We start from the raw sequence: 20,831 nt of genomic DNA, 5'->3' as shown, positions 1-20,831 counted from the left end.
CAGGACAGCAGGGATCAGCGGAGGGCAACCCAGGGGGAAACAAACTCACAGCGGTATCCGGGCATGTGAACCACCCACCAGCCCAACAGCAGGGCAAAGATGCAGAGGCAGCAAGGGCAAGAAAGAAGGGCATTTGCAGCGAGGCTTCTGCAGTGTCCAGCTTTCAGTAATACACACCACACATGCGGACAATCAAGAAATTATACTCCACATACATGGGGAAGATGTGGTTACTGAGAACTGACTCTGAATGGCCCATTTTTCTCACTGTTTCAGCAAAGACACTGAATAGATATTATATATTACTCCAAGAAAATGAAGTTCAGAGAAATAAAGAAAATATACCGTCAATGAATAAGCTGATGTGGAACTCCAACAGAGCAATGGAAACCATTTTTGAAAACAGATGGAAATGTAGTAGCTGAAAGATACAATTACTGAAATTGAAGAACCAGTTGTGTATTCCTGTGGGCTCAACAGAAGAAAGAATCGGTGAACTTGAAGACAGGGCAATAAGAATCCCCCAACTGAAGACTAGAAAGGAAAGATTCTGAGGGAAAGTGAAGAGAGCCTTGGAGTCTTGTGTGACCACATCAATAATTAAATAATTTAATTCTAAACAATCCATGCGTCAAAGAGCTCATAAATGAAATTAGAAAATAGTTAAATGGACCAATAATAAAAATACACCACATCAAAATTTGACTGCTAACATCTACAGCAGTATTTAGAGGAAAATTTATGACTTCAAATTATTCTTTTACAAAAGTATGCACGTGCAAACTTCATAATATAAGTTTCTAATTTAGGAATTTAGAGAAAGAAAACCAAAATAAACCCAAAAAAATTAAAAGAGAAAAAACAGATGGAGTAGACATAAATGAAATAGAATACAGACAAAGGAAGAGATCCCTATAATTTAAAGCTGGTTCATGGAGGAGATAAATAAGATTGATAAATTTCTATGAAGACACTCAGGAAAAAGAAAAAGGGAAAGAGGACACAAATTGCAAATGTCAGGAAAAAAGATATGATGTCAAGGCAGAGGCTACAGACTCCAAAATAACCATGGAATATCATGGACAGCATCATGACAATAAATGTCACGACTTAGATTAAATGGGCACATTCCTTTAAAAGCACAAATTATGAAACTGACCCACAAAGAATGAATAACTTGTAACCACGAATAATTAAATTTCTAAGTGAAGACCTTCTCAGCATAAAAATCTCAGGTTCAGATAATTAACTATTAATTTCTAGAGAATATTTAAGAAAACAACAATATCAGTCTGACACAAGCTGTTTAAGCATAGAAAGGAGGAGAGGATATGCTCCAGCACCATTTCTAAGCCAACTAAAGATCTGATGCTAAAATCTAATAAAAACTCTACAAGAAACAAAACAAAACAAAACAAAAACCATAGAAATATTCTTCATAAATACTGGCATGAAAATGCTTAACAAAATGTTAGCAAAGCAAATCAAATAATGTGAAAAAAATAACACCCCAATCAAGTGGTATTAATATCAGAAGTGCAATGCTGTTTTAATTTTCAAAAATAAGGACAGTCATTATATTAACAGAATAAAAGCTATAAAATAGATAATAATTTCAATATTAGTGGAAAGCACATTTGACAAAGTACAGTATGACAACTAGGAATATAAGGCAAGTTTTCTAACTACATCTAACATCCTTTTACTAAAATGCTTCCTGGTGAAAGAAAGAATGGTTTCCCCTAAAATGGAGAAAAAAGCAAAGATCTCTATTCCCACCACATCTTTTCAACATGCTGCAAGTCTTAGCCAGTGCAATAAGACAAGAAAAACAATAAAAAGCCACACATTGGAAAGAAAACATAAAATTCTCTTTAGTCATAGGACATATAATCATCTAAATAGAAAGTCATAAGGAATTTACAAAAACCTACTACAACTAAAAGTCACAGAAAATAATATACAAAAATTAATTGAATTTCTATTACTATTACAACAATGGGACAATTTTCAAAATAAAAGTCTATTTAAAATATGGTAAAAGGTATATTTACAGATAAATGGAACAAAATAAGTATAAGTCCTCTACAGTGGAAACTGCTAAAATAAATGAACGTCTAAGCAAATGAGGAATATAACGTGTGGATGAACTGGAAGACTCGGTGTTATTACTGTATCATTTCTTCCCAAGCTGATCTATAAACTGAGTGTTCCAAACAAAATTTTAGCCTAATTGTCCAGCTAATTCTAATTTTAAATGGAAATGCATGGGATCATGATTTTGCAAGGCATTTTTTTAAAAAGAAGAGACAGAAGATACGTACATGTATATACAGATATAGATATAGACGTAGACACAGATATTCAATTGATTCTTCATAAAGTGTTAAGGGCATTCAAAGGGGAAAAGGGGAGTGTTTTAAGCTATGGTTCTGGAACAACAGGATAGCCAAATGGGAAAAATATACATAACGTAGCCCTTAACCCATACCACTACAAATATTCACTTGAAATGGGTAGTAGACACAAATGTAAAAGCTAAATTTATAAAAACTCTAGTAGAAAACCAAGGAGAACATAATTGTCACCCTGAGGTAGGAAAGTTTCTTAGAATACAAAAAAAAACCATGAATCAAAAAAATTGAATTGTATCAAAGTTAATGACTTTCACTCATTAAAAAACTACTATGATAGAACGATTAAAGTACTCACATAATGGGTATCTACTGAAAGACTTAGGTCCAGAATATATGAGTAACTTTCACAATCATAACTCCACCAGAGAAGAGCTCCAGATGCAAATGGGCACCCGAGCAGTGCTCAGCGTCATCATCATGAGGGAAATGCAGGTTAAACCCATATTTAGATACCACTGCACAAGCACTTGAATGGCTACAATTGTGAAGACTGACACTGCCAAGTATAGGAACTGATGCAGAGGAACTGGAATTCCAGCGCACACTTGGTAGGAGGGTAAACGTTAGTGACTTTGGAGAACTCCTGGGCAGTTTCTGAAACATCAATGATTCTGCTGTGATTCTTAAGTGTTCATACAACACAAGTGAAAATGTAGAGGTCCCTGAAGTTGCACACAATGGCCTACGGCAGATTGATTCATCTCCAAACCTGGAAGCAATGTGAACATTAGGAAGATTGAAGGGGCGAGCGGATCTGTGCCTGGTCCAGTCAGGTCCTACTCTTCCACAACACGGATCAATGTAAAATCCTCACATTCAGTGAAAGACGTCAGGCAAAAAGAAACAGGGAGCTCCCAATGTGTGATTCCATTTACAAGAAATCCAGAAAATGCCAATCAGTGTAGAGTCACAGAAAGCAAATCTGTGAGGCCTGGGCACGGGCTTCTGGAAGGAGTCACTGCCAAGAGCACAGAGGAGAAACTTGGGGATGTTCTGATACTGGTCGTGGCAGTAATTTCATGGGTGGATACATCTCCTAAATCTCTTCCTATTTTCCTCTACTTGGGTGTGTTTATTGTACTAATTATGTCCCACTAAAGTCAACGAAAAGGTGTTTTGTCCCTTCCACATGAGCACAGATCTCACTTTTTAATGGTTCCATATCTGCCTCTGTTCAGTGCAGTCAGAATGTTTTCATTGTATTGTGGACAATGAAGAAGTGACCGGTGTGACCTGGGGGTGGGTTTGGGGGAGGTCACTCAATGACCCTGCCTGCCAGGTAGGAACCTGCTATAGCCAGAGAGATAATAGCCAGTGCAGTGATGGAACCACCAGTGCCCTCCTGTCCCCACGTACACACACTGCATCTGGGGTCATGTCACTTAATGCCAAAAACACCCTTTCATGAACTGACGTAGGAACAGCTGCATGGCCGTCTGGTGCCTGGACGCGCAGATGACCACTTTCCTCTCCCAAATTCGTGGTATTGCCCTCAGCTCACATTCGAAGAGCTCACCTGTGTGAAAGCCCAAAGGAGAAAGGAAGGAATTGAACCCCCAGAAACCGGTTTCAAGCCAATCCCATAACCTCTATGACTCTCTCAATAAGATATTAGTAAAATTATTGCATAACTTTGTCAATTTATAGGTTACGTCCCATATGTCTTACTTGCTTATCCTGCTCAATTAGGCCTTCAAGATGCCACATCCCTATTATAGAAGAACTGCTCACTTTCCGTGACCACGCTCTTGCAATTATTTCCCTAATTAGTTCCCTGGCCCTATATGTTATTTCCCCAATACTGACAACAAAACTAACTCATACTAGCACCATAGATGCCCAAGAAATCGAGACTGTGTGAACTATTTTACCTGCCATTATCCTAATTTTAATTGCGGGTCGTCAAGTAAGTCAGGCTGAAATAACTGGACATTTGTCCCTGGGTCTTTGAAGGGCAAGGGGCCCTCTGAGCTCCTTCCTTTGTCACTGCTGGAGAAGACTGACACCTGCAAAGCAAAGCCTCACATGGAGGGAGATTTAAGGAAGGAAACTGAAGACCCAGCAGGTGATGGCCAGGAAGCCTGGCTTTCGCCTGAAACCAAACAGGAGCGCGTTGAGCTTGAAATGGTAACATTGCCCAGAAGGATAAGCCTGTGTGATTTTAACACTGAGACTTAATAAGGACTGTCCTGAAGTCTGCAACGGTCAACTGTGATAGTCATTTCCGAGATATATGAGCATTTGTTAGGCCAATTTCTACTCTTCTATTTATTCAAATGTTCTAAAAATAGGTATACTTGCAATGAGCCTTTAGTCTTTAACAACTTAAAATGTGCATATTATTTCAGAGATTTCTGCATATTTTGGAACTGGCTCCTCGGTGACTTACAATTTTCAGGAATATCATTCCCCAAGTACGAATGCCAGCTCCCGCGCTGCCTCATTCCAGGGAGAGACGACGTTGACCCAAGAGACAATCGCATTCAGCTTCCGAACAGTGCAAGCCCCGAGCCTGCTGCTTTATGTGGACTCTTTCTACAAGGAGTACCTTTCTGTCATCCTTGCCAAAAATGGTGAGTGTCATTTTGGTGTCAGAAAAGTAAATTATTAGAACTGTAATATGACGACATGTTTAATGCCTCTCAAATTATAAATGAGGAAAAAATTGTGTGTTCTCCAAATGTCATTTTGCTTGTATGTGTTTTATTTTGTGGGACTATACAAACATTGTTGCAACAGTGTCATTTCAGTAATTGTGTAAGATCTTTCTGTAAAGTTTTTGATAAATTTGCATATCTCATGTAAAGAGAACTCTTATTATCCCTGGAAGGTCTTCATTAGAAGTATAAGGTGTCCGGTTATATGTGGAAAATATTTTCACCTTCTTCTAAGGAAAGAGGAGAAGAATTGAGGTGGTGGGAGCCTGGCAAGGCAGGTGTCCTGAGCAGCAGTGTCCTGCCCTGTCCAGGGTCCTGTGGTGGGCCCGGCCCCATCCACTCGACAATGAAAGTACAAAATCACAAGCGTCAACCAGCTCCTGCGTTTCCACGGTGGGAAATAAGGCCCAGCTTTAAGCATCTTAACTGGAATGTCAGGGTGCTGATTTAATATCTGGAGGAACTTACAAAAATGTCTGGCTAACAGAATTTTAGTACCTCCCCTGTGGCCATCAGAACACAGGTCTGAATCTCTTGAAGCAGGTAAAGCTGTCAGGAGCTGTGGATCCACAGAGACCTTGCCTCCTGGCAAAAACATACCACAGTACTCACATCCCCACGTCCTGGTTCCCGATGTGACTTTGGAACTGAAATCTACTGCGTGTCAAACCAACATGCTGCCGTTTCAAGCGCAGCCCGGGGTTCTGGCATCCAAAGGACGTATGGCTGGAACCTTGAACGCAGTAGGAACATTTCGTCCCCAGGCTGGAAGGAACCTGGAAAGTGGTAGCCTTCTTAACCAGTAAAGAGGCAACGAGGATGGAGTCTAGGCCAGCGTTTAATCCGTGGCCACCACCAGCTGGACTCATCACAGCCCTTCAGGAACTCAGCACCCTCACAACAACACATGTTTCAGGGCCGGCTGTGCGTGTCTCTTATTCACCTTTCAGAATCTTGGATGTGCACATAAAGGAGACGGGAACAGACAAACAGAAAATGATTCCAACGTTTCACAAAGTTGCAACTTCAGCATTCCCTAATACCATGTTCTTTTTGCAAAAGTGGCACGGGCTTTAGACTCCAGCATGTGTGCAATTCAGGTGTTCACTTTTAGAAAATTAAGCGTTGTAGGAAAGAGAGTTCTTGTTAACAGCAACTTTGCCTTGACCTTAAAATAGCACGATGTGAGCAGCGGTGGCCGCCGGTGGCACCAGGAGGCAACGCCTTTCTGGGGAGAGCGAGGACTGGGAACGCAGGGGTGCATCCCAGCGGAACCCTAAACAGACTCCATCTGCAAAACATTCCTCTGGAAGCACAGGAGTAGTAACAACTTCTCTGGAGTGTGGAAAGGCAGCTGTAAAAATATCTCATTGTTTTAAAAATGTTCTATTTTCCCCTGTAGGGAGTTTGCAGATCAGGTACAAGCTGGACACACATCAAGACCCTGATGTCGTTAACTTGAATTTCAGGAACATGGCAGATGGGAAACTTTACCACGTGAACATCAGCAGAGAAGAAGCGGTGGTCTTTGTGGAGGTAACGGCTCATTCCTGGCATAAGTCCCGCTCGCGGCATCACCTAAGGCAGGATTTTCGTAATGAAGCCCAGTGCTGGTCCCTTTTCCGTTTTATTCTCAGGTGTCATGGGCAAAAAGTCAAAACTGTGTCTGGTATTTTTTATTTTTTAGCAATGGAAATCTGCCACTTGCAGTATAAAATTATGCCTACTCATATGTCTCCTTATTTAATTTACTAACTAGGGAAATGCCTGTTTTCTCACGGTAAATTACTAGAAGTTTTTGTTATTGTCGTCGTTGTTGTTTTGTTCCATTTTGTTTTTTGAGGTGGAGTCTCGCTCTGTCACCCAGGCTGGAGTGCAGTGGTGCGATCTCAGCTCACTGCAGCCTCCGCCTCCTGGGTTCAAGTGATTCTCCTGTCTCAGCCTCCCTTGTAGCTGGGATTACAGGTGTGTGCCACCATGCCCAGCTAATTTTTGTATTTTTAGTAGAGACAGGGTTTTGCTATGTTGGTCAGGCTGGTAGCGAACTCCCGACCTCGTGATCCACCCACCTCAGGCTCCCCAAGTGCTGGGGTTACAGCCGTGAGCCACCGTGCATGGCTGGAAGTTTTGTGTGTGTGTGTGTGTGTGTGTGTGTGTGTGTATGTTTTTAAATAATTCTCCAGTGGGAATCCATGGGTACAAATGTTATAATAATTTAAAGAGACAGCTTATACAGAAAATGATGATGATTCCATTTTTGTTCTAACAAAGTAGAGTTGATTTGCTGCAGAGCGAGTGAAATTGTGCACTGTCAGGATTTTGAAGGGAGTTTTGGCATATTTTCTGTCTACATGGAAAGCATCATTTGGCTTCATATTTCTGGCTTTATTTTGAGATTTGTAAAAGTTCTGGTCTTGAACCCAACACCCTGGGCTTTTGCATCTTTTCGTGGATTCTGTAGATTCCTGGTGGTTTGCGTTGTATGGAAATAGCTAGGGCTGTGAGGAAAATGGGAGAGAAGGGGCTGCGGGGAAGGGCGTCTGCGAGATGAAAACTGTGGAGCCGGTGCCCATCAGGTTCCTGAGCTCCCGGGCGGTTCTGTCTCCACGGGGCACCACAGGCTTTTCATCGGTTTTTCTTTATTCTCTTCCTTCACTTCCTGCCTTATCCCTGGTGAATCAGAACATCTGGTGTTTGTTTCTCCCACGCAGGTGAACCAGAAAACTTGGAGACAAGTGAGTCTGTCATCGGGTACAGCATTCAAAGCCATCAAATCCCTGGTGCTGGGCAGGATTTTAGGCAAGTAGACACCCCCCAACCCCAGGTCACAGGGCTGGTCACCAATGCACAGGCTGGTCACCAATACACAGGGCTGGTCACCAATGCACGGGCTGGTCACCAATACACAGGACCGGTCACCAATGCACGGGGCCAGCCACCAATGCACGGGGCTGGTCACCAATACACGGGGCTGGTCACCAGTACACGGGGCTGGTCACCAATACAAGGGGCCGGTCACCAATGCACGGGGCCGGCCACCAATGCACGGGGCTGGCCACCAATGAATGGGCTGGCCACCAATGCATGGGGCTGGTCACCAGTGCACAGGCCGGGCCCTCGTTTCATGTCAGTTACACCACTGGTGTCAGTCAAGGCAGAGATTGTACTTGTGTCTTCGTGCGCACACAGTCGTGAGGGGCTGCAGGAGAAATGCTTCCAAGGCGACGGGTGAGGAGCTCCACGCTTCTCTCTCTGGCAGCCAAGCACAAGGGGCTGCAGTGATTTTCTCATACACCAAAGAAAAACAGTGATCAAGGCAGGCATGCAGTTCACAGGTCACAGATCAAACAGTGCAGATTCAGAAACCCTGCCTGGATGACATTTGAGAGGAGAAATTTAGAAACCACGTGTTTGCTGCCCTGAAGTTCAGGCCAGTGGCGCAGGCCCCACTGGGCTTTGCTGGCAAGTGCAGGCATTTCTCAATGACCTGAGTCTCATCACACTGCCAGTGACGTGGGCGTAGTGCAGGACAGGGAGGCGGGGCCACGGCGGGTCACACGCCACAGCTCCCTTCCCGTTTCCACGCCGCACAGTGAAAAGGCCGGCACATCGTCTTAAAGTTTGCTTTTTTAAAAAATTAATGAGCTATAAACATCATGGATACTTACGTATCACTCTGCGGAGGATAGTTTTGAGGCTTGTTTCATACTTCTGGTCTTATGTTGGCACTAGTGTGATACATTTTGTCTAAGACAATGATGTTTTAATCTTTTCAGTTATTTGTACCTATATTCTTATTCATTCATATTCTTCCTCAGACATAAGCTGAAAATCCCAAGTGTATGAGGAGACACTTGGGCAGCCGATACAATCTCTGAAAAGCATGGTAACGAGGTTTCCAACTCTATTAATGCCCGTATATTTTCAAACACCACGTGGGGCATTGAAGCGAGACATTCCCATTCTTCGGTTGGGGACAGTCATGACCTGCCACGCTCCACCAGGTTGCTTTGTTGGGTAGAGGAAAAGTATGTGAAAGGCATTGCTTCTATGTTGCCTAATTGAATATTCAAAGTGGGTCTTGTGATGTCACACACACACACACACACAGCTCCGATGACTGCTACAGTGATTAGTTGCTTTCAGGAAAAACATGGAATACCAAAGTTGATTTAAAGTGTTGAATCTGCTTTGAGAACATGCCTTAGAGTTTGATTAAAACTCCGGCCCCTGATAATTTAGTAACACATGCACGGATTGCACACTGAATCCTGTCCTGTGATTACAAGTTTTATTCTTAAGCCGCACTTGGACACGCAGTGGCCCAACCCTCCCTTGAGAAAATGGCAACAGCAGCACAAACAAAACAGGGGGGGTTGTATTCCATATTGACAGCTCAACTAATTCGATTGATCAGCCAATACCTGCCAGTGTCCTGGGTGGTGAGGCCATGTCAGTGGACGAGCAGGCAAGGACCCTCGAGGAGCTCCTGTCCGGGGGCAGGATCATGTCACACAGAAGTGAGCGTGGAGCACTGTCCCCAGGGCCGACCATGTGGTGTCGCGAGGGGGTGAGAGGTGAGCTCCCCAAGCCTGGGCGTGTGACCCAAGGACTTAGGAGCAGGAGACCGACCAGTGGGGCTGGAGGGAGTGACGCGGGATGCAGATCACGCAGGCCTTACGGGCATTAAGACCACTATAGGGACACGGACTTTATTCCTGTTAAATGTGGGGCCATTGAAGGTCAAGGACTTTCATTGTGAGGCTGCCCTGGCCGCTGCAGTGGGATGGGAGCTGCAGAGTCCAGTCAGGGTCTGCTTAGTCATCCAGGCAAGGATGATGCCCTTGACCCATGCGTGCAGCAGAGTGAGTGAGAACCTGCCCACGACCTCCCGATGCAGTGGACACAGAGCTCAGGACCACCCCCGATGTGACAGACGCAGAGCCCAGGGACCCCCAATGTGATGGACATGGAGCCTGGGGCCCCCCTGATGTGATGAACACAAAGCCCAGGGCCCCCCCAATGCAGTGGACACGGAGCCCAGGACCCCCTGATGCAGAGGACACAAAACCCAGGGCCCCCCAATGCAGTGGACACAGAGCCCAGGGACCCCGGATGTGATGAACATGGAGCCCAGGGACCCCCAATGCAATGAACACGGAGCCCAGGCCCCCCCAATGTGGTGGACACGGAGCCCAGGACCCCCTGATGTGGTGCATATGGAACCCAGGACCCCCCAGTGGGATGGACACGGAGCCCAGGGCCCTGCCCTCACCAGCAGCAGCCCGGCCATGGGCAGAGCCACCTCTGGAGGTCAGAACTGAGAGGCCTTTCAGTCACCGAGAGCTAAAGCAGGTGTGGAACGGGGCCAAGGTCTGGGCGGGGACATGTCAGGGCATCCCAGGTGTGTAGCTGGTGGGGAGATATTTATCACTCACAGTCCTTTGTGCAGTGAGAAGCAGGGCCCCATTTACAACTCTGGCTATGTTGTTTCATCTTATATGATTTTCATTTTATCTCTAATAATGGCATCTATTTTATTCCATCTTTGAAATTATGGCACAGAAAATTTTTGAAAAGTCCTAAAAAATCAAAAGCCATAGTATTGTCTCAGCCTCCCCTGCTCCCTGGACACTCCAGCTATGGGGCCACTGGACGCCTTAGATCCTGCAGTGGGGGCACCTCCAGGAGGAACGGGAGGGCGGCCTCCCCAGAAAGGAAGCCAAGCCCAGCAGACATAGCCCAATTTTGTCCTCTGCCAAGCTCTTCCCTCTGCCCCACACCTGGGAGTCACAGGTGTGTCCTAGCTCTGCACCCACAGGCCAGGCTGCCTTTTCACTGACTAGAGGTGTTCTGGGAATTTGAGAAGAGACTTTCTCCAGGAAGTTGGCTGATCATTCATTGAGACACACATATTGATTAAGTGCTTCTCAGTTCAGTAAATGATGAATGGTGTGGCTTAAACATGAACAAATCCCTGACCTCACAGACGCCACAGTCTAAGCAGTAAGATAAAACACATACACAGCTTCACAAAGGTAAGCAGCATTGCACCTTATTTTAAAAGTTCACAGGAGGATTTCTTAAGAAATACAACTTAGATTCAAATTTCATGTCAAAGTGATGGACAAAACACCTCTGCGAAGTAATGGGCAATATGTTGTGTAACAGACAAAGAAAATGAACCACATGTGAGTGTAACGAATGAATGAAAATGCAAGTATAAAATTAATTTTATATATACCTGTATTCCCTCCAATTAAATGAGTAAAGAACATTAGACTGACTTTGAATGTATTGATATTTTTATGCAAGAGTTTTATATTCACTGGTGTATTATTCAGACTTGAAAATGTAAGCTTGAAGTTAAAGTTGAGCTGTAAATTTTATAGCTTGAGGCAATTGGATTTCATGAAATTTTAAATAAAATTCATTTACCATACAGCTAGGGCATGGATTTTGACCAAGTTCTAATGACACTTCTCATGTTTTGATAGTTTTATTTTAAGATGTGTTCTACCATAAGCCTAATAAACCTCCAAACCATTTTGTAAGCCCAATAAAACTCCAGCCTTATGTCCCGGGTTAGAGGGGTGCATGAAGTGCCTCCTCACCTAAGCCTGCTGAGGTCTGCTGAGAAAAGAGTCAGTCATTTTCAGGGATGTGTTCTACATGGAGGTTGGAGGCCGGCACTCCTTCCTGGGAGCCGTGGTTCGAGCTCCATTTCTTCCCTAGGCTGGCCCTTGTGAGCATCTCCCATGTGGATTTCACAGCCAGTATCCCTGCCAAGGACCCCTGCCCTCCCTCCCAGAGCCTGCAGTGCAGGCTGGGCATGGTGGGGCTGTGGCTGCAGGTGCATGAAGATGTGGCTTGTCCAGCTCCTCACACGGCACAGCTGACATGGTTTGGCTATGTTCCCATCCAAATCTCATCTTGAATAGTAGCTCCCATGATCCCCATGAGAGGGACCCAGTGGGAAGTAGTTGAATCATGGGGGTGGGTTTTCTCATGCTGTTCTCATGACAATGAATAAATCTCATGAGATCTGATGGGTTTATAAAGGGCAGTTCCCCTGCACACTCTCTCTTACCTGCTGCCATGTAAGACCTGCCTTTGCTCCTCCCTTACCTTCTGCCATGATGGTGAGGCCTCCTCAGCCATGTGGAACTGTGAGTCCATTAGACCTCTCTCCTTTATAAATCACCCAGTCTCAGGTATGTCTTTATTAGCAGTGTGAGAACAGACTAGCCCAGGGTCATGGTCCGACTGAAATGCATGTTTGTGTCACCACTTGGGAGGGTCTCAGTCACTGGTGCCTGTTCTGGTTGTCTTCTCTCATTCTGTACAATGGTCACAGAGTGAGCTTCCTTTAAACCTAAACTCTTCCAGGAATACAGGCATGTATTCTTCTTTCCAGGAATACATGCCTCAAATAGGGATGCTCATAAAGCACCACACCCTGGTTGGGTCCTGCAGCTTCTCCTGAGGCTGAAGAATTCTGTGCCATTAGGACTCTGTTAATTCTGTGAAGGAACAAACATGAGTTCTAATAAATCAACTCTTCTGAAATGAGGGGAACTTTCAAGGTGAAGCGATAAATAGGGATGATGTTTGGAGGTGAGACCTTGAGGAGGTGATTAGGTTTCCTGATTGGCATTAGTGCCCTTTCAGGAAGACAGAGGAGTTCTCCCTTCTTCCTCCTCTGTTCTTGGGCATCTGAGGATACAAGAGGAAGGCTGCCGTCCACACTCCAGGAAGGGAGCCCTTGCCAGACACCGAATCTGCCCACATCTCATTCTCAGACTTCCAGCCTCCAGATCTGTAAGAAATGAATGTATGTTGTTTAAGTCACCTGGTCTGTGTGTTGTGACAGCACCAGGGCTGACTGAGACCTCAATGTGTACGGGGTACAGGGGATCCAGGAGTCCCAGGTGGCATTCATGGAAATGCCTGAGCACAGCTGATAAATGTGTAAACTCCACATAGAGGAAGCCATACGGATTGTCATGCAGAAACAAAACATTATGAAGATAAAACATCAGACTGACACAAGACATCTCCACAACAGTGGAGGGAATGGCATTATTGTGAAGGAAGGTGGCGAAATGAGGACAGAAGGTGGCATGATGATGATGGAAGGTGGCGTGATGATGAAGATGCTGTGATGACAAAGGAAGATGGCGTGATGCTCCTCAGGGCATCAAGTTTGGGTCCTCAGCCAACGACTGAAACCCCACCACCCCCCAGAAGCAAATGTTGGAGAAATTGCTCTGATCAATTAAAGCCAAACTGGAGCAGAAATGAACAAGGGAAGATGAGGAGGGGGGACACGCATGAGGAGGGGACCTTTTGGTCCCTGTTGGCACACACTCTTACTTCTCCGTAGTTCAGCCTCAGTGGCTGAGGATACCCGGATACCTGGCTGGGAAATGGGTGTTGTGAGTAAACGCAGGTCCACTGTGTGCTCTGATCCGCACCCAGAAGGCTGAGGGACTGTTGGCTGAACGTCACTAAATTCTAGTTAAATTCTAAAATAGTTAAGGTTCAAAAACACAAACCATAATGTTAGTGTTAGTTCATGAACCCGGCCAATAAATACGCACTAATGTAATTTTTAATGTGATGTAAATTTAACAGTATAATCCATCATTTTTGTACACAGTATGATTTTATTTTTAGCAGCATAATTATAAATCTAAAATTTAGGAATTTTTTCACAGATTGCTTTATTTCCTTGCTATTGTTGGTATTCAGTTTATTTGGTGATCAACTGATAATTATTTTTTGGGAGAGGGTAAAGGCTGAAGCTATTGCTCTGGTGTTCAGCCGCTGTCCAGGCACCCTTGTTTTGCACCCGGGTACCCAAGGCCCACGCACGCACCCCCACGCACACGCGCCTGCTAACCTCTCCCTCTGTCCCGCAGAGCCCGGCGACCACGTGGACGCGGAGACTGCACGGGCCGGCGCGCGGGGCTTCTCCGGCTGCCTCTCGGCGCTGCAGTTCCAGCGCGTGGCCCCGCTGAAGGCTGCGCTGCTTCCAGGGCGCTCCGGGCGCGCCTCGGTGCGGGGCCCCGTGGCCAGGTCGAGCTGTGGAGCCGGGGAGGACGCGGCGCGGGAACGCACGCACGCTCGAGCAGGTGGGCACCGCGGGCCCAGACAGGAGCCCCGGGCGGGGGGCTCAGGTGAGAGGCCGGAGGCCCGGGGAGACGCCGGCGGCTCCTGAAACTTCAGCCTTCCACTGTCTTGCCCACATATTTTAAAATTGACGGATGATATCCAGTCTCACTGTGGCTGACAATTTTAAAGTTGAAACGACACAAATTCCAGGTTCCCGAGAATGTCTCACCATTGCCCACCCTGCTTTTCCCCTGCAGAATATCCTGGTCCGGTGGATGAGGGCGAACCCATAGCTGGCGAGACGAGGGGAGACTCCGCAGTGATTGGAGGTGACTGTGCTGCAAGATTGAGACCCACAGGCATTGGGTTTTGTTTATTTGTTTCTTTGTTGTGGGACGGAGTCTCGCTCTGTCACCCAGGCTGAAGTGCAGTAGCGGGATCTTGGCTCACTGCAACCTCCGCCTCCTGGGTTCAAGCGATTCTCCTGCCTCAGCCTCTGGAGTAACTGGGATTACAGGCAGGTGCCACCACGGCCAGCTAATTTTATATTTTTAGTAGAGACAGGGTTTCACCATGTTGGCCAGGCTGGTCTCGAACTGCTGACCTCATGATCCGCCTGCCTCGGCCTCCCAAAGTGCTGGAATTACAGGTGTGGCATTGGTTTTAATCAGACAATTTCAAATAACTTAGATCCCATAAACTCCCATAGTTCATATATTCCTACAGTAAACTTAGCAGCAGGAACCATTCGAGGATGTCCACATCTGTGCAGACTGACTCACGTGTGAACAGGTTCAATCACATATTGCTGTGACTCACTATGCCCTGCCCAGGTTATTGAAAAGCAGTCCTGAAGGCATGATGTGGTGCATCCTGTACTCTAAAAGCTATGTGAGTCTCTGCTTGTGAGCACGCAGTGCATGGGACCTGGGAGACAAACGTGTGTTTTCTTCTGGAAGCTTCCAATTACTCTCTTAAGACTCACAGAGTAAATGCATAAAACAACGCTACACCCAGCAGATTGCTAGAACTGAAAAGTCAACTAAATGTTAGGATTCTACCTGACCTAGAATCCCTGAAATTGTGATGTTTCCAGTTTACAATAAAGCATAGGCTTGGTGAATGCACAGTGATTTTGCTTTGGCTCTGGGCAGTGCAGTCAGCCTTGTGCGTGCTGGGCACGGTGCCAGCGTGCACATCCTGACTCCAGGGTTCCCTTTTGCTGCCTCAGGTGTGATTGCCGTTGTGATGTTCTTCCTGCTCTGTCTGGCCGCCGTTGCTGTCCGCCTGTATCAGCAGAAGAACTTGTACACACCCAAAGAGGCGCCACCAGAGAGCCACGGCACCAGCGAGGCAGTGCTCCGACGCGAGCTCAGCGTGCAGAACACAGCGCGGGGGACCCAGAAGGGGCACTTCGTCTGAGCGGGAACGAGGGGCAACACTTCACTGCAGTGACTCGGCGCTTCACCAGGGCTCTCCATGGCCAGAAATGACCTTTGCAAATGCAACAGGCTTCAAGGCAGTCAGGCTGCACAGACGCCCCCTCGGAGGGCCTGGGGCCTCGTCCCGAGACATTGTCCTTTACCCTCCTTCATGCCCTTCACATGACCGTGAGTTAGACAGCTTTATAATCTGGGTTAGTTTCCCATGCCCTGATGTGATTTTACGTGGACGTTTAACCTGCTTAGCGACTGTGAGTTTTGGAAGGGAAACTTGCTCAAGTTCTGAGTTCTCTGTCACAGTAGGACCTGCAGCTTCACTTGGTCTACACACACAGGCTGCCTATAGTCATTGCTATTGGTTTCCACAGAACCAAGCTTCCTCTTGACTGTGTCTGTTGAATTTTTAGGTCTTTTTGTGAGCCATAGCCAAGGGGCCAAAAATCAACAGCCTGTCTGCCTTGCTGTCTGCTGGCCAATGCAAAGTGTTACTCCTCTGTTGAGATTTTTATTTTTTGGTTTGTTTGCATTGCTTTTGTTTAGTTTTTCCTATTCAAATGTTCGTGATGAATATGGAAATGTCTAGTACTAACTGCCAGTCTTCAGCTGTGAAACTGAAAATCCACGTGGAGCAACACTCCGGAGTTAACCGCGCACGCTCTCTGCTCTGTTTTCTTCTAATGTCACCGAGACCAGTACTGATGGTTCCAGCCTCTCAGCTGTGCCCTGACTCATGCTGACTTCACAAAGGTTTCTGCTTTCTCTTTTTCAAACTAAGGTTGAAGAGCAGTAGAACGACACATTCTTAATAATGAGATGTATTTTTATTTGCAGCTGCAATACCTGAATGATACATAATAGTAAATTTATTTCCCTAAACTCTTGGGTGATTATGTGGGTTTTCTTTGTAGCGATAAAACGCTCCTGTCTTTTGCTGCGTGTTCACTTGTCGCTCCCCGGGGCTCTCATGACTTTCCTTGCTGTCCTGGCACAGGACCGCAGGCAGCTCCACTCCCAAGTGTTTGAAGCGCCTCTGGCTGTGTCGTGCCTCCTTTTCAGAGGTTGGATCTGCTTCGGGCTGCGACCCCAGCGTGCGTTGCTGGCTGTCACAATGCCCTGCGCGTGTTGGACTTTCAGCTGCAATCCTGTGCTTACTAGGACCACCAGGAAAATCTCGAAATCCATGATTCTGGCCTCAGTTCCAGGATGTGGAGGTCCATTTCTTAGAATTTCCAAAACCAGGGTGCAAGGTCTATGCCTTCTTAGTGTGCAAACCAGGAGAACAGCGGGTAGGAGGTTCACCCACTACCCTCTATCCCGCACTTAATTTCAAATCTCTGATCAACGAATCATCACACGGGGCCCCTGTTAAGGTCCCATAAAGCCAGCTCGGAAAAGACCTGTCCTCTGGGTACCTACCCTGTGTGTCCACCTCGAGGACAGGTGGGGAAGCCTGGCCTCCGTCCTCTGGCCACCACCCTGTGTGTCCACCTCGGGGAGAAGTGGGGAAGCCTGGCCTCCGTCCTCTGGCCATCACCCTGTCTGTCCACCTCAGGGAGAGGTGGGGAAGCCTGGTCTCCATCCTCTGGCCACCACCCTGTCTGTCCACCTCGGGGAGAAGTGCGGAAGGCTGGTGAACTGTTTCAATTTTTCATGCCCTCATATGGGTTTTCCTTTAGAACCATGCAGAAGTTAAAAAGTCCTGAGTAGGTAGTTATTGAAGTTGATGTTTTGTTATTTCTGTCTCAGAATCTCAGGTGACTTGGTCTTGTGACCATCTGGTTCATCGGTAAACTGTTCCTGGGGTAACACAGTGTCTCTGTAGCTGGCAATTGGCACTGCCCCAAGTTAAAACAAGCAAGACAGAGGTTGAGAAGGCCCCAGGGAGCTTTTATGAAATCAGCTGGAGAAAGCTAGTTATTCATCTAACTGTGCCCACATTGTATTGAAGCATTCCCACAATCTTCATTTTCCTTTCTTTGAAAAATATTGTGTTTCCTGTAATATTTTGTGAAAACTTGGTTTGAAGTGTTGCTTCTCCCCAAGTGTAGGGGCTGATGGACATTTGGAGCCCTCATGAGCAGTGCACACTGTCACTGGGTACAGGCCATGGTCATGAAGCCCCACAGGTCTGTGCTGCATTTGCGAGGCTGACTCGCTCTACCCCCGCCGGGGCTGCACAGAGCACCCCCTCCTTCTTGCCTTCCACGAGCTTCACAGGACCAGGGGGCCTCCACAACAGAAGACGGGGATTAAGGAGACGCTCCTATGATGGCATGAAAAATTGAAAAAGTTTTACCATAGAAAATGCTTTCAAATACATGTCAGCTGTTTTTGAGCAGAATTCAGGTACTGAGAACTTAAGCTCTCAGTGCCTGAAAATGTAACTGTGACAGACACACCAGCAGCAGCCAGAGCCCCCATCTTCCTCCCCCAGGTGCAGAGAGGAGAATCCCCCAGGCAGGACCACAGAGGTCCCTGGACCCCCACTGCTCACCAGAGTAAAGCCAGAGTGCTCCTGTGTCCTGGGGGGCTGCAGAGATGGGGCCCTGCTCAGACATGAGAGGTGCAGGGGGGGCTCCTTCCGCCCCCTCCTCACCTGCCTCTTTAGCCTGAGTGGCTGGTGAGTGGGTCTTGGATCGTGAACACAGGTTGTCAGATAAAACCGTTTCAATCCCAGTGCTTATTCCAGGTCCGTACCTGGAGAAACATTGACACGATGTCCTGGCACCTGACGTGCAATCGCTGATCTAGAATGTGCATTTTCTTTTACACCAACTTTATCAGTACTGTCTTTGGGAATTGTGAAGTACCTCCAAAAATCCCCTCCTTCATGAAAGCAATTAGAACACTAAAAAAAAGTAATACAAATTAACTTTTTTCAGAATTCTGGAAAGTAAGCAAGGCCTGCAACAATGTGTGGAGTGTTTAAGAACGGAGTTTCAATCACAAAATCTTACCTAGATGAGACAAGATGACTTCCCTGTGAATTCTATCAAACATTTAAAGAAGAAATGGCTCTGATCCTTCACAGATTCTTTTAAAAAATAGAAAAGGAGGTAAAACTTTGCAACTCATTTTGTGAGGCCAGTGTTATCCTGACAGAAATAACAGAAAAGAACATTGGGAGAGAAAAAACTGCAGACCCAAATAATACTGATGAATCTGTGTGTGATATGAGTAAGTACTGTGTCTATATAATACATCCACGAAAATCCTTCGCAGAATTCTAGCAAACCAAAGTCAGCAGCACACACACACCGTGACCACATGGTTTGCCTCAGGAATGCAAGGTCGTCTCAACGTACAAAAATAAATCAGTATATATACCATGTTTATAAGACAAAGAACAAAAAGTACATGACCACCTCAATGGAAACAGAAAAATAATTTGACAAAATTTAAAAAATTTTCATGAAAATCCCAAGGCTGTAGGAATGTAAGGAAAATACCTAACCTGCTGAAAGGCAGTCCATAAAACACATGAACCCACAGTGAACCTCATACCTGATTCGGGTTGAGAATCCCTTATCCGAAATGCTTGAGACCAGAAGAGTTTCAGATTTGGGTATTTTTCAGATTGTGGAATATTTGCTAACTAACCAACGGAGTACCCCAAATCTGAAAAGCCAAATGCAAAATGCTCCAATGAGCATCTCCTTTAAGGGTCGGATTTGGGAGCACTTGTTTTCAGATGACCTTAGAGTACTAATTAGGATCCTTTTTTGTGTAAGGAAGTATTTCTTAATAGTTCATGCTAAAAAAGCCAAAAGCATGTCTATACATTTCATATTTTATTTGGTAGAGAAAGGCCTCACTGTACAAAGGCAGACTTAAAAGGATTTGAACATAAGGAGAAAATCTGATTCTACTGCTTTTCTTCGCAGATTTGGGTTGCTCAACCCGTCATTAAAAGTTGACAGCTTTCCCCTAACATCAGGGAGACGACAGGGTGTCCACTCCAATCACTTCTGTTCATCATTGTGCTGGACGTCCCAGCCACGGCGATCAAGCAATAAAAGCAAGTCAAAGACACCGAGGCTGGGAAGGAAGCAGCAGCACTCCATCTACTCACAGATGACATCATCTTGAATACACAAAATCCTAAGAAATCCACAAAAATTATATAGAGCTAATAAAGAAGCAACTCTTAGGCCAAGCTTGCAGTATGAAAAATACAGAAACCAATTTTATTCCTCTCCCCAGCAGTGAACTCTGACATGAAATTCAGAAACAATCCATATGGAAAAGCATCAAAATAATATCATACTTAGGTATGAATTTAACAAAAGTAGTACAAGACTGGTATACCTAATTGTACAAAACATCCTTGAAAGAAATCAAAGAAGACTTAAATGGAAAGACATCCATGTTTATGGATGGAGACAAGATACTAAGAAGGCATTACACTCCAAGATGACCTACAGATTCTGCAGAATTCCTATCGAATTACAGTGCCTCCCACTTCCTCTGTTTTTATTTTGCAGAAATTAACAAGCACATGGGAATTAAACTAAAATGTGCATGGGGTACGTAAGGGATCTGGAACGACCAGAGTATGTTGAATTCTTCTTGATTTCAAAACCTACGAAAACTACAGTCATCAAGACAGCGTATTTCTGGCATAAGGATAGAATCAATGAAACAGAATTGAGATCCCAGAAATAAACGCATACAACCATAGGTGACTGACTTTTGACAAGGGTGCCAAGGCTGTTCAATGGGGAAACAGCAGTCTTTTCAACAAATAGTGCTGAGAGAACTGGACACCCACATGCCCAAGAATGAGGCTGAGCCCTTACACCGCAGACAAAACCAAAAATGAATCAAAGAGCTAACAGAGGGGCTAAAACCATAGAACTCTGAAGAAAACACATTCTTAACCTTGAATTTGACAATGCCTTCTTAGATGACACAAAAAACACAAGAGACAAACAAAATTAGAAACATTGGACTTTGTCAAAATGTAAAAGTTTGCACTCAACAGGACGCTATCAGTGAAGTGAAAAGAGCTCACAGAATGAGCTAAAATATTTGGAATCCCATATTGACTAATATGTTGGTATGATGACATGCAAACAACACTTAAAATTCAACAATCAAATCACCCATAGTGCAATTAAAAAATAGTTAAAGAATTTGAATAGACATTTCCCCAAAAGAAGATAATCAGATGGCTAATAAGCACAAGAAAAAATGCT

The 20,831-nt window shown here is 45.4% G+C and overlaps 1 protein-coding gene across 1 annotated transcript in view; it reads left to right on the top strand.

Moving 5' to 3' along the window:
* The window catches only part of LOC103218261 (contactin-associated protein-like 4), a 202,213-nt gene extending 185,714 nt beyond the window's left edge, over positions 1-16,499 (top strand). Inside the window, exons 19-24 of the mRNA XM_073020237.1 lie at positions 4,766-4,990; positions 6,477-6,610; positions 7,786-7,873; positions 13,999-14,211; positions 14,449-14,520; positions 15,423-16,499. Coding sequence (XP_072876338.1) covers positions 4,766-4,990; positions 6,477-6,610; positions 7,786-7,873; positions 13,999-14,211; positions 14,449-14,520; positions 15,423-15,613 — 923 coding nt within the window. The 3' untranslated portion in view covers positions 15,614-16,499. The remainder of the gene's footprint in view (positions 1-4,765; positions 4,991-6,476; positions 6,611-7,785; positions 7,874-13,998; positions 14,212-14,448; positions 14,521-15,422) is intronic.
* The last annotated feature ends 4,332 nt before the right edge of the window (positions 16,500-20,831 follow it).

Source organism: Chlorocebus sabaeus, chromosome 10, assembly GCF_047675955.1.
Source record: "Chlorocebus sabaeus isolate Y175 chromosome 10, mChlSab1.0.hap1, whole genome shotgun sequence".
Lineage (NCBI taxonomy): Eukaryota > Metazoa > Chordata > Mammalia > Primates > Cercopithecidae > Chlorocebus > Chlorocebus sabaeus.
This window is presented reverse-complemented; position numbering and strand designations above follow the sequence as displayed.